At 34.5% G+C, this 15,321-nt stretch overlaps 1 protein-coding gene across 7 annotated transcripts in view; it reads right to left on the minus strand.

Moving 5' to 3' along the window:
• PTPRK (protein tyrosine phosphatase receptor type K) overlaps positions 1-15,321 on the minus strand; it is a 555,246-nt gene that overhangs the window by 349,276 nt on the left and 190,649 nt on the right. For 6 of the 7 annotated variants that reach the window (XM_023230676.2, XM_023230677.2, XM_023230675.2 and 3 more), the window contains exon 3: positions 7,118-7,389. The exons of the other annotated variant lie outside the window; for it this stretch is intronic. In XM_023230676.2, the coding sequence (XP_023086444.1) occupies positions 7,118-7,389 (272 nt within the window). The remainder of the gene's footprint in view (positions 1-7,117; positions 7,390-15,321) is intronic. 7 annotated transcript variants of the gene reach the window in all.

Genomic DNA, 15,321 nt, shown 5'->3' on the forward strand with positions numbered 1-15,321 from the left:
ATGAATGTATGCTAAATAATTAATAAAGAAGTATGCAAAACAAGAAATCAGAAATGTATTTTTTCAGATTCAGCAAAACGAAGTGAGTGCTAGTTGAGTACACAAGCAAAGAACTGGCATCTCTTCCACTGCTCCTTTTAGCATCTGTCTTCCTCATTCCCCTTAGATAGGACAAACTCCTAAGTAAGAAAAAATCATGCATTGAACAAACAATGCTTATTTCTCCTGACTGCTCACTATTTTTCAATCAGTTACTAAAAGGGAATTGAACTAATTTACGGAAATGTTTCTCAAAAGAAACAATGCAAGGTACTGTGGCAGCTTCCACCACCCTACATAAAAGCAGGTATGACTGAGCAGAATAAAAAGAGGCTTATTACATATTTACAGTAATTGTTCTGTTAACTATCAGAACTCTTTTGTTCATCAGTTAAAATTTATTTACACAACCAAAAGTTTCATCAATGAATCAACAATAACCATTTAAAGTCAAAGTAGAGCAGACATTTTGTAAAAAAAAAAAAGCAAATCACCATCAGGAACCAGAGACAAGTCACCTTCACAGGGTTCTAAGTTTTAAGAAAACAATGACTATAATAATATGAGGGCCTTCTCAACCCATTTGGGGTACTCTATTTGCAACAAAGAGAATTGTGATCAAATAACAGGTATTTTGTCAGTGTAAAAATAAGCCACAATGACCATGTTAGGTAAATCCTGTTGCCGTAACTAAAATAAGTCTATCTAGTTGTGGCTAACTTCAGAAGTCACTGATATAGCTAAAGACCAAACTCATAAAAATCATACCATTTTACTAAAGACAAAAAATGAGAAATAATATTGCTCCACCACTAAATAAGCACAACTTCAACTGTGCATGAAGGTAAGAAACATTTACTTAGCACACGTTCAAATATTAATACAAATAAAAGATGACAAACATAAAAGTTTCCAGCCTAGTATCCCACACACAGTAGATACCAAATAGATCATCTTTCCTTCCTTCCTTTCTAGCCCCTTTAGTCAGTGATCCACTGTCTTATCGACCTATTTACATTTTCAAGTATGTAAGTGTGTCTTCTCTCTCCAACTAGATTGAAAAATAAAAATTGCTTCATTCATTGGTAGATACATTTTTTTTAATTCTACCACATGTCTTACATGTGCTACCCACAAACAGTATGTGCTGACAGGTAATATTGCTCGAAAGCTTAAGACACAACATGAAGTATAACATTGCTTTTGGCCGCACAGGAGAATATTCATCTAAAAATTCTTTAAATAATAGTTTTATTATTATTATTATTTATTATTATTACTTTGAGAATAGGACCCAGGCTCCTTGAAAGCCTTCTTCTGTCACCCTCAGTTTGTCAGCTATTTCCTTCCTCACAGTTACAAAATGACCACAATGGCAACAAGAGCCATGTTCTCATACAACAGTACTCTCTTTATGATCAGGGAGTAACATCATTCCCAGAAGTTTCCTGGCAGACTTTCTTTCCTAACTAATTGACCAGAACTGTGTCACATATAGCCATCCTTACCTACAAAAAAGCTGGGAAAGCAAGTAAGCTGATTGGAACTCCTGCCACTATGAAGGAAAGCGAGGAGAATGACTAATAAATAGACAACAAACAATATCCGCAACACTGCTATACAAGATCATGAGCAGAGTTACTTACAATGCTTATGTAGGAAGTTACCTCTATATGATATATCCAGAGAAAAAAAAATCCTGCTGCTTGCCTTTCTAAAGTGGGTCTCTATATGGATGAATGCAGATCAGCAAAAAAATTGGAAGAGTTCTGAGAGCTATGACAGAGGAGGGACATCCCCTCTTTTTACTTTTTGCATGGATGGTTTTTACTCTTTGCATGGATGGTTCATGAGTATGTTCTTCTTACATAGGCTACTGCGCCTGAAGATCAATCTTTCAGAGGCTTTTTATTCAAGTAAAAATGGTCACTTGGTTTAACCCCAATCTTTTCAGATCCAAAGCCAGTAGAATCTCTGGAGTATAACAGTCTTTCTACTGCCAAAATATCAATATAATATACATTAATATAACCCTTTCAAAAGGAGACAAAAACAGAAAATCTCGTGCCTGTCAATTCTTACTTTTTTTTCAAACCAATGGGAAAATGCTAAGAAGAAAATGCATTGCAAAAGTTGTGTTTGTTTCTCCATGTATTGGGGGAGAAAAAGGCACTTTCTGCTATATTATCACATTCCAATTTCTGGCCAAACCCCTGTAGTTTTCATCACGCATCATTTTTGTGATTAATGATGTGCACCCAGTTAATGGAAAACAGCAGATTAGGTTTCCACTAATAGTTTTGCAAGTTACGTAAGTCTGCCTGCCTCATTTAGTAACAACCTCACTGTTCAGTAAGAAAGTATGGATTTAATCCCAAAGCAGAACTTAGTTTTATGAATACAAGACAGGTCAGACTTCCAGAGTGGAGAAAATTATGCTTTTAGAGGTATGCTGATCTTCAGCTGAAATTTAACATGGAGATGATACCTAAAGATTTGCGAGGTTTTCCCTATTTACTTCTATTTAGCAATCAATATAAGAATCTACGGTACTTATTTGTGGCCTATAAAATACATAGAATAGCATCTTTCAACCATAGCAACTAAAACAAATGTAATACGATAATTTCTATAATTAGTATACTAAGCTGAAAAGACATCGATTGTTCTGAAAACATAGGTGAAAAACAGTTTGTTCCTTATATGTTAGTGGATCACTGCAATGATTATGTCAAAAAGCAAAATTTACATTCGCTGGCTCTAAGTAATTGTAATTTACAAAAAAATATGCAGTCCAGTGGAAAGCATCCAGGAATGGAGGAATCGACAGAAAAGAATTCTAGTCTCATTTCTACTTCAAATTACTTTAGAAACTAAACTATCTTTTGTTTTTGCTTTCCCCACTACATTTTATATTTACCTCTCTTATGCCATTTAACCATCGCTATGGTATTTCAAGTTATATCTATGTATATCTCACATTTCCCATCTGGACTAGCCTCCTTAAGAGCACAGCAAACATCTGATTTACATTTTTATCTTCTACAGTGCAAAGCTAGACTGCAAACTTCATGAGAAAAGGCACTTTGCCTGTGTACCCCCAAGAGTTAGCATGATGTGACCTCACAGTATGTGTCTAATAGTAGATGTTACAATAAATAAAAAACTTGAAAAGAATGCCATGCTTTCAAAATAAAAGAAAATGGGGATATTCTTTAAGAACCACACTAAGCTAACTAATACCAACAAGTTAGGGAATGATCCAAAAATTTCAAAAGAAGAAACTAAATAAAAAATACAAATGAACAATGATTAGCAAATTTGTTAAGCAGACCAAGATTATATCACTACTGTGACAAAAAGGAAAAACAAAACTAAACGTGTCAATGGCTCCCAACACCTACTACAATTTCAAATTACTTTGCCTTTGTGATTTTCTGTGCAAAGTCTTCACCCTGTGCACATTGCTCCTTCCTCATCAATCTTCAAGAGAAGATTCAAATATCAAACCTCCATCAAATTTTTGTTTCTTCCTTGATTCTCCTGGACAGAAGAATAATCTCTCTATTCTCTAAACTTCCAAAAGGGTTTATCTGTGCTTCTCTACTAAAATATAGCACTTATTTATTATTTTTTTCCACAGCACCATGCAATCAAGGCTAAGAACAAAATAAAATGACTACAGCTTACGAAAATAAAGAACATAAAGCAACAATAACATTAACCTTTAAAAGCTATTCTTTTTTTAACTAGGTATTTTTAACATATATTACTTAATATAATATATCACATACTTCAATATCATGAAGTTTAGCTGGTAGAGTTGCTAAGCAAGCAGTACTTCAGAATTTGCATTTTGTCATAACTTTCCCCCAATCTTAAGAATAAATGTGTCTTTTAATTATTGAGAAATTTATTGAGGCAAGTCCTAGAATTGATAAAGCAAAGAATAATTTACAACTGAACATATCCCTCTGTGAAAATGTTGTCAAGGCAAAGAATGCCCTTGACTTGCTAAAAGATGGCTGGAATGAAAAACACAATCTGCTACTCGACAGAGCCAGTATTCTCACCCATTCCTGAGTTGGAAAAGCCTTGAAGAAGAACAATTATTTTACGAACAAACAGATCTCCATAAATCATGATGAAAACAAAGTTAAAGTATGAAATACTAAACAATGAAATCCAATGGATCAATTCATGGTTAAGTCTGTCCACATTCTGAAGTTAATTCATTTGGGCAAGTCTAATAAGATGTTCAACACATGAAGTTAGTTGTTTCACAGGGGTCACAGCTAAATTGTTTTATGGTCAAGGCAGTCTGATGGTTTTGTTTCTTCACTAAGGATAATACTATTTTATTTAATACTTTTTTACTTAAAAATTTAACAAAAATTATATGAAATATTTCTGAAAATTTATCCAGCTATTTGAACTGGCTTAATAAGAGAGAAAAGAAACTTCAAACGGTAAGTTTGTCCCCAAAAAGCAAGTCTGACACATACCTCTGTATACATAGGAGGTGGTTCCTTTCTTACACAAGAATAGAAATCAAGCCTCCAAATTTCCCTGATGGAATCTCAAAACTGGCCTCCAATATCTGGTATTTAAGGCAGTTAAGTTTCTCTTTAAATATAGAGATATCAGCACCTAAAACACCCATCAAAAAATTCTACCATGTTTTGCCAGCAAACCAGTACTTACCAAACACCTGACAGGATTTGACTTTGAAAGCTATCAAAATGTATGGGAGATTTCATGTTTTTCATGCTACTTTCCAAGAGAAAAAAAGCACATAAATATAGTTTGTTATGTTGGTTGTTTCTAATAACTAATGTACAGGTACAACTAATAATCTAAATGCTTAAATTGATGAAAACATCAATCAAGTAATTTACTGAGCACTAAGCACAGGAATAAAAAGTACTCTGTTGTTTGCTCTCATTGATTAAGCTTTGCAGGTTAAGGAAAAATATGTGAAAGCAAAATAATCACTTAAGAAATTATCTATGGCTCAAATTTTAATCTGCAACAATGAGACATTTACCCATAGCTTCCATGTATTTATTTAGTCATCATTTTCTCTGACGAAACATCTCCAAAATGATGTCACTGGCCAGGTTGAAGCTCACCCAGGCACTTTTGGCACTTCTTGCTTAAATACACCACAAGCACATATAATGAAGGGGGTTTTGTCATGCAAAATGAGACTGAACAACGAATTATTAATCCTGTTCAAAGTGCTGTCACTTAACAGTAGAATTAACACCGCAGTAATCTGTGCCATGAGAAAATAATGTTATTAACATCAATGATTCAAAGATAGATCTTTAACAACTTAGAAAAAATAACTACATGTATGTTATTTCTTAGTTACCAGGAAAAAGAAATATATCATAGATGTATTACTTGCTGGATTTATCAACAGTTACTTCTGTGTTGTTATTGTTGTTGTTTTAAAGTACAACTGACAGTCCGATTCCTTAAAGAACTATCTACACAGGAAACAAGCTGTGAACAGGGTTGAACACAGGCAATCTGACTTCAAAACCCACATTTTTAATGAGTCTGCTAGATTTATTTGGGGTTTTAATTTGTTTTGTGGAAACTGACTCTGTTGATAATTTTATTCTGCTGAATCAGAACTTCTTTCTAGTGCTATGTTAAGCTCCTATGACAGATTCTCATGAAATCAGTATAATGATAATGCATTGTGAGAGTGACCTGGCGATGACAGCCATCAACCCACTTTTGTCAGAGTTGAGCCCACTGATCTTGCAACAAGTGCTCTAGCATTCGTTTTATACACTCCCATCCACCTACCTACCATATCATATATGCAGCCCTCCTGGGGCTGTGGACCCTGAAAAAGCAGGTGGCTCTCCTAGACTGAAGAGAAACATCCTTACGCTCCGGAATAACAGAATCAACTAGTACCTAATGAAAACCCATTGAAAATTCAATAAACAGATAACCTTGAACTGAAAATCTTACCTGTGGAACCATGCCTACAATGTAGGAGGCTTTCAATAAAACAGAAAACTCAACTCAAGATAAAGCAATTAAAGCAAAGCATTTCTTTTTTCCCCTTCAAGAATAAAGACAAACCTCACTTAAAGAAATAATTCATTTTTAAAAGGCAGAAATAAAACTATTAGTTTATATACTGCTTGCTGACCATCATAAAATATACTTTTATATAAATGTATTCTCATTAGGCTTTATAATAAGCTACAAATAAACAAGTCCTTTAAAAGTTTAAATCTAAAGCTCTAACACCAGATTGACCTTTTAAAGAAATAATAGTATCCAGGGACTGAACCTCATAGTAGGATTACTGAACAAACTCTCCAAACTAGTAAATGAATCTTTTTTTGTTAAGAGTATATAAACTCAGTCACAGTAGGTAAACTCAGTCAGTGTAGGTACTGACACTACTGATTATCTGATTTAATCATAATTCAATGATTCATTTCTGAAATAAACATCCAAGGTTTTGTGAATAACATCTTTTTTGGCTTATATTTACATATCATTTAATTGACAAAATGTAATTCATTATTCAATTAATTAATCAAAATTAAAATAATTAATGAAAATGCCTCCCCCTTAACATACTTCATGAAACTGCGTATCATATTTATTTCCCAAATGTTACTTTCAAAAAGTCAGTAAATCAGTCCAGTCTGAAGATTACAATAAACTCAAAAAGGCTATTTCTTCCTGAACAAAGCCATAGAAAAGAATCTGTCAATAAGTAGCTTTGTCAAACCACCAACAAATTCTGGACCTAAACTTGATTTTTTTAACATGTAGAAATATTTTCCCTAGTTTAAAGGTTTGGTGCCAATGTCTCCAAACGCTTCCTCATCAACAGGGTGGGGAAGAAAGAGGAGCAATCTCTCATTACCATGGATGTATGTTTATATCTGTGTATGACACTTCCCCAACAATGGGGGTGGGGAAGGCAAGAGGGAAATCTCTCATTACCGTGAGATGCATATTTACATTGATGTATTACACATATAGTGAGATCTGATGACATCAAAACATACACCAGAAAAGTACAGATGATTACCTGATATTCATTGGGCCAAAAGGTGCTCACTGCTAGCTCAGCCCGAAGCCAATCTCTACCCGTGAATCCAGTCACATTCCAAATTGGATTGGCAAGAGGTCCTTTATTCACCCTAACTAATATGTTCAAAGTGCCAGGATTCAGTCCTTTCTGGCTATATAATAGGTAACTGAAATCAATGCAGTGAGTGTCGTTCTCCTTCATTGTAGGCAGTTGAAGTCTGGCCTTTTCTCCAGGGTCGTGATCTGAAGAGTCCACTATCATATAGGAACCTGAAATGACATTACAAAAAATAATGCTAAAGAGATATATAAGCAAAGGGAACATATAACAACAAAAATAAGCCAATCCATTCTGAACATTAAATTTAACTTAAAAAGACTGTTTTCCAGAACACAGCCATAGAAACATACCAATCAAATGAGTAGATGAACTGAATTCTTACCAGGTAATAGACAACGTTCAAAGTACACATTATGTATTAATTCATTTAGTCTCCACAACAACCTGTTATTATCCTATTTTACAAATTAGGAATTTCAGGCACAGTTAGTAACACTCAAAGCTGGGTTCAAATCCAGATCTCACTCTAAATCTCTGGTATTACTGGACACAAGTCTTTTAATATTTTATTTATATATATATATATATATACACACACACATATTATGTGTACACACACACACAACATATACACACACGTACACAAAAGTGATACTTTATTGGCCTGGTTTACATAGAGGGTACACCTTTATTTTTCACTATCCAGCATATTATTGCAGAGAGATGTGCTTAGAGTGCAGATAATGGAACCATTTCTAATTTCATATTGAAGATCATCATTTATACAAGTTATGTGATCACCTGTAACATACTAATTTTGAATCCCAGTTCAGGGAATGAGGACACTTTGTAGTGTCAGTATGAGGGCTAAAGTTAAAAATGCCTAGAGCTGAGGATCAGGACATAGCAGATTTCCCCACTTGGAGTCTCACCAACTAAGGTGTCAGCTAATCACCACTACTATTGGCCCCAGTTCTGTAATAGTCCCTACACTCTTGTAGAGCTACAAGAAACCCAGTTTAAAATCTATTCCATTCCCTTTGACTTAGTAAGTGTTCACTGGTTATCTATCATGTGGAGGCACAGGACTCTCATAGCTCACATACAGACTTTCCATTGCAGGCAAAGGCCACATAGGAACTAAGTACAAAAATGAGACTTGAACACCGGGCTGCTGCTTTTAGTCCCAGAAAACTCTCCAGTAAAACAACCAATTGTTCTCATGTCATTGTGGATTTTAACAAAGACACATATCACAAAAATGCAAATATGCCTATTTATTACACAGAAGATAGAACACAAATTTTATTGTAAAATATCCTTTTTCTTTGCCAGTGTGTAATTTTAACCAAAATCTATCAGATGTAGTGTTACAGAATCCAGTGTTAGAAGAGTTGCACTTGACCTTCTCTTCCTGACAACATTCAAAATTAATCAGTCTTCTGTATTCCCTCCCCAAAATTCGTACCCATGACACATTAAACACTCTAACTACTAGTCTAACTTGTTCAATTAACCCTCAACAACAGATGCAAATCATGGCAGAGAGGATGGTGTCAACTACCTGAGAAGCTGAATTTCAAATGTGACCAATTGCCACTGAGTAGTAGGTACCCTCTGGTTGAGAGCTTTTGGGAAGATTTCTGTAACACTTTACTATAATCGAGTACAGAATAAACAGATCATAGTGATAGTGGCTGATATTATTATTCACTTCTTTTTCCTAGTTATCCTCTTCTCTTGTAAGCTAGGATTCTTTTTTTTTTTTCCTCTTTCTTTCTTTCTGAGTCTCACAGATGGCACATTAATAGAATAAATTGTCCGTGTATATTTTGGAGAAATTATGTCTTTATTTTTAAACAGAACATCCTGGATCCCAACCCAATTTATAGAAGCAGGATGTTTCTAGTCCTTATTATATTCACATTCTGAAGTTAATGGTTGATTTAGCAAGATGTCTTTCAGATTCACCACTGCATAGCAGACCAATTATTCCTTTTAATGAGGACCAGCCCTGAGATCTTGGATAAGTTACTTAGTGTTTGTTATTGGGCCTCAGCATCTTCACAAACCTGTAGCCTATTTCTCCACTACTACAACAGTCTTTTTTCCCCCTCAATGGAATATTATGGCAGTAGTGCATTTAAATTATTTTTAGAGGTCTGTATCAATTATGGCTTCTGAATATCAACTTTCAAGTAGTAATCTCTAAATGATTTACTGGCTTTCTAATAGTCATTTTCTCCTATTATAAAATAAACTTTGGTGTAAAAATATGCTTTGTGTCACATTTTAATTATACAGCATAATATTTACTATAAAGACCATTCAGGAATTTTCAGTCAGTTGTACTCTTAAGCTACAATAATTATTTTTCTTATTAAGGAAACAGAATGGGCAAAGTATATTCATTTGCAGGTATTATCAATTTGATCATTAGGAATACAAAAGTCACAAAATAAAAGCTCTGTGAATAGTCTACACTATTTCAACATTTCAAGCAAGTTAAATAATAAAGAAAAATAGTGTTGATAATTCATTTCTATAGAATGTTTCTGCTAAATGGCCCGCTTTCAATAATGCCTGACTACTGCCACATTCCCTGAGTGCTCTGGAATAATAATGCATTTATTGCACAGCTCCAGAAAGGAAGAATCAAGTACTAGCACCAAAAAGCCGTCTAAATCCTTCTGCCTACTGCCTTGATATAATGGCAATTTATCCAGTAGGCACTAGGGAGGGAGCTGCCTGTCTGACCCAGTATTCCCTTCCATCATCCCAAACACAGAAGATACTGTGCTATTCTTATCGACATCTAAAAATTACTTCTGTAGTCTCCCAGAATAACTGCCTCCCAATCCTTACACTTGGGAAATTATACAATATGTACTTCCCTCATACTTTATGTTATAATTTAAACTTATTTACGACTGTTCTGTTACCAGCTAACTAATTCCTCAGATTTCTAACAAGAGTTTAGTTATCTCAAGGCTTAATAAAACATCTATGTTCCCACACATACAATGTACTAGCTTTTAATTAAAACTTCTTTAAAGTGGCCTTACGAATATTCCTTACAGTCTCTTGAGCAACAGAGTTCTCAAATATATCATTCAAGACAGAGAAAACTGTATATGCTTTTTATTTGTTTGTTTTAAGTGCAACCTTTGTATAGAGCAATTTGACATCAAAGACCTTTAAGAGATATTCATGAATAAAACACCAAAAGCAATTGCAACAAAAGCCAAAATTGACAAATGGTATCTAATTAAACCAAAGAGGTTCTGCACTGAAGAACAAACTATCATCAGAATGAACAGGCAACCTACAGAATGGGAAAAAATGTTTACAATTTATTCATTTGACAAGAGGCTAATATTCAGAATCTACAAGGAACTTAAACAAATGTACAAGAAAAAAAACCATTAAAAAGTGGGTGAAAGATATGAACAGACACTTTTCAAAAGAAGACATTTATGCGGCCAAGAAACATATGAAAAAAAAGCTCATCATCACTGGTCATTAGAGAAATGCAAATCAAAACCACAACGAGACACCATCTCACACCAGTTAGAATGGCAATCATTAAAAAGTCAGGAAAAAACAGATGCTGGAGAGGATGTGGAGAAATACGAATGTTTTTACACTGTAGGTGGGAGTGTAAATTCGTTCCACCATTGTGGAAGACAGTGTGGCGATTCCTCAAGGATCTAGAACTAGAAATACCATTTGACCCAGCAATCCCATTACTACGTACATACCCAAAGGATTATAAATCATTTTACTATAAAGACACAGGCACACGTATGTTTACTGCAGCACTGTTAACAATAGCAAAGACTTGGAACCAACCCAAATGCCCATCAATGATAGCCTGGATAAAGAAAACGTAGCACATATACACCATGGAAAACTATGCAGCTATTAAAAAGAATGAGTTCACATCCTTTGCAGGGACATGCATGGAGCTGGAAACCATAGTTCTCAGCAAACTATCACAAGAACAGAAAACAAAACACCACATTTTCTCACTCATAAGTGGGAGTTGGACAATGAGAACATATGGCACAGGGAGGGGAACATCACACACCTGTTGAGGGGCAGGGGGAGGGATAGTATTAGGAGAAATACCTAATGCAGCAAACCACCATGGCACAGGTATACTTATGTAACAAACCTGCAGGTTCTGCATATATATCTCAGAACTTAAAATATATTAAAAAAAAAAAAAGAGAGAGAGAGATACATGACTTCTGGTCTGGGAATTTCATGTCTACAAATGTATATTAGATAAACCATCAGATATGTGTAAAAGATACAGGTTTTAAAGATGCCTAACTCATTACACTATTTAAAATGGAGAAAAATTAAGTATTCTTAATATTCAATAATCAGTAATTTGCAAAATTATTGTAAATCAATTTAATGAACAATAATGCAGTCATTAAGAATTATATTATTTTAAAACATTTTATGGAACACATTTACAATGTGTTAAGTAAAATATGCAGGTTGTAAAATATTAAACCCACTTATGAAAAATACATATTTAACTTAAATAAATACATCTGTGTAAATGTGTGTATATTCACATATGCACACACATAAACTTGTACATATGACTAGAAAAATATATAGCAAAATCTTAATGGTATATTATCTGGTGGGCTGTAATTGTCTTCTAGGTTTTCAAAAAAGTTTTTGCATATGTACAGTTTCTGAGAGTTCTATAATGAATAGGCATTAGATTTGCATTTTTTTATTAAAACAGACTACATGAATACTATTGTACAAGAGGAAAATCAAATGAATAATGACAAATACTTAGTAAATAAACACAGGTGGGTATTTTTAGTCTTTTAAAAATAAATCCTATTTGTATCCTACAGATTAACAGCATCTTGGCATTCAAAAAACACAATACAAAAATTGAGTACTTCTTATTCCAATTCACTAAAAAATAGAAAGGCAGAGAAGACTTAAAACAAATGGCAGTTTTTACTAAAAAGAATGGCCAAGGAAAATAACATAATCTAGTATCTAGATGAATATATAATGCCCTATGGATTTTATATATTAGTGATTTTTTTATCTTTAAGCTACACTTCTATGAATAAGGTATTTACATGGGAAATTTGATTAATAATAAAGAAAATAATTAATTATAAATAGATTTCCATACTTTCTTCTAAAACTCCTTTAAATATGTATGTGTTGGTACACTTTAGTACTCTAACATAATATTTGTATTGTCCATTATTATTCAAAATCTGTTGAATGTGCCCTATAAACTAAAAGAAAAATTTCAACTTCTCTGCTTAGTATTCACAGCTTTCCATGATCTTATCCCAAAGTAACTTTGGTCATTTTACCTCCCACTTCTCTTCACAAACCACCTTCTCCAGTCCGACACACCCCTCACTATTTTCTCCACACATCATGACAGTTTTCTTTCCTCGAACTGTCTCATAGTTTCTAAATCTCTAATTCTGGCCCCCAATTATACACTGCTTTTGTGCCAATTTTAAATGATTTATATGGATATCATTTGTCAGCCTCAGAAGGGTAATTATGTTCTCTTAGAAAGCATCTGACTTATTCAGAGTCCAATTAGAAGAGGAAGCCACACAGTAAACTTAACAGTGAAAACGTAATATAAAGAATTACTACCTATAAGAAGGTAGAAACTTTAAAGCTGTGAAGAAAACCTTAAAGAATAATTAAAGTACCCAAGAAAGAAACCAATGTAGACAGGGGAGGTTGCTGAGAATCAGATTTCCTTAAAGAAGGTGCAGTTGCAGCTCATGGAATGATAAAGTCTGCTGGGTCACTCAGGCCAGAGCCAGTCCTGCTCTAGGGAAGCAAGGGAAACAGGGCACATTCTCCCTGCAGCAGAGTGGCATGAGGCCTGGGGTATGTGTGTGCCACAGCAAGGCGGTCACCAGGCCAGGTCTGGTGCTACAAGCTCACTGAGGGACTATGTCTGCTACATGCACACAGCTCTGTCCACTGTGCAGTACAAACAAAAAACAACCCTAGGATCACAATTCAACCAAGAATAGATGTTCCTTCTTTCTTAAATGTCTCTCCAGTGCCCTCTACTGACAAAGCTTAGCACTGCGCCAGTTGTAAAGCAGAACCGCTTTACAGGGTCAAGTGCTGCTATCACAGAGCAGGTAATGAAGGATAAATTTTAAGCTCCGGGGCAATAAATTGATAACTGGCACCCTATCTAACAAGGGCTTTGCCTACAATAGAAGTCTAATAAACACTTGTTACTTGATTAGTTAGATTACCAATTGAAAGAGGAGGCAAAGACATTATTTAATAACATGAACAATTGAGGCAGCAGTAGCTTTAACTATATGTGAGATATATAACCAGAAAATGTCAAAACAACAACAAAAAGAAAAATAAATGAAACTAGTTTATGTTGCTTTCAAACATAAGGATTTAATGAAAAAGTATAATGTTTGGAAGTACATATTTAATGTATTTGTCAGAGCCACGCTGGTATACATAAGAAATCTTCTATTAAACAAAGGTTCTCAAATGTTTTAGTCTCAGGGCCCCTTTATATTTGTGATATTAAGGATATCTAGCAGCTTTTGTTTCTGAGTTACATCAATATTGACCATATTAGAAATTAAAATGGAAAAAATTCAAAAATAATAATTTGTTTAAGACTAGCAATGATCTCATAATTTACTATCATATTTTCATGAAAAATAACCATTTCCCAAAATAAACAAAAAAAGATAGCAAGAAGATAAGCATTGTTTTACTTTTTACAAATCTCTTTAGTGTCTGTCTCAATAGAAGACAATTAGATTCTCATTTTTACTTAATCTTTCAATCTGTTGTAGTATCATGCATCATGTAACCTCTGGGAAATTCTTCTATTCATTCATGAGACAATAAAAGAGAAAAAAGGAAAACTGTATCTCAGTATTATTGATAAACAATTTTGACTTCATGGATCACCTGAAAGAGTATGAAGGTCTACAGAGATCTTTGGATCACATGTAGAGAACCCTATATTTTAATATACATAAACCTTTTTATCACTCTGCTCTAATGAGAACATTATTAGTGCTTTTATTTATGTTGAGTCTACTTCACTCATTCAGTCTCTGCAGGGTATAAAGATGTACTTTATAAAATCAGTTAGAAAACAAAATCCTTCACCGGAGTGTTGGATGCCTGAAGAATGTAGATGAAAAAAGCTGAAATTTTCTACCCTAGTACAAAGGATATATTAGTCAGGGCTCCCAGAGACAAGGAGTATATAGATAAACACACACACACACACATACACACATACATACACTCTCTCTCTCTCTCTCTCTCTCTATATATATATATATATCAGGAGATTTATTATAAGGAATAGGCTCATATGATTGTGGAAGCTGAGAAGTCCAGTCTCAGGACAGGAAAGCTGATGGTATAATTCCAATCCGAGCCCAAAGGCCTGAGAAACAGGAGAGTCAATGGTATAAATTCCAGTTCAAGTCCAAGTCTGCGTCCAATAACCGGGAGAGCCTATGGTGTAAGTTCCAATCTGAGTCCAAGTCCAAAGGCAGGAGACTGATGTCCCAGCTTGTAAACAGTCAGACACGGGGGAATTCTAACTCCTTATTCAACTCAGTACTTCAAGCGATTGGATGAGGCCCACCCACATTGGGGAGGGCTATCTGCTTTACTCAGTGTACCTTTCAAATGTTAATCACATCCAGAAACATACACACACACACACACACACACACACACACACACACACACACACACATCCCTAGAAATAATGTTTAACCTAATATCCAGGTACCCTATCGCTGAGTCTAACTGACACATAAAATTAACCATCACAAAGGGCTTTCTTCCACTCCAGTCTCCCACCATCAGAGAATCAGATTGTTATGTATGAGCAGAAGAGTACAGAGGACTAAGTAATATTCTATCCTCATAAGAAAAGTATTTTTATGTGTTCTGAAGATCATTTTGAATAGCTACCAAAGCACCAACGCACTGTGCAAAACAGCTAGCTCTTGGCATTGAGTGAGATTTTCCCAGTAGTAACAAAGCACATGCCAGAAACTGTTGGTGTAAAAAAACTAAAGACACTATACAATAATATTGCT

The sequence above is a fragment of the Piliocolobus tephrosceles genome, chromosome 5 (assembly GCF_002776525.5).
Source record: "Piliocolobus tephrosceles isolate RC106 chromosome 5, ASM277652v3, whole genome shotgun sequence".
Classification (NCBI taxonomy): Eukaryota; Metazoa; Chordata; class Mammalia; order Primates; family Cercopithecidae; genus Piliocolobus; species Piliocolobus tephrosceles.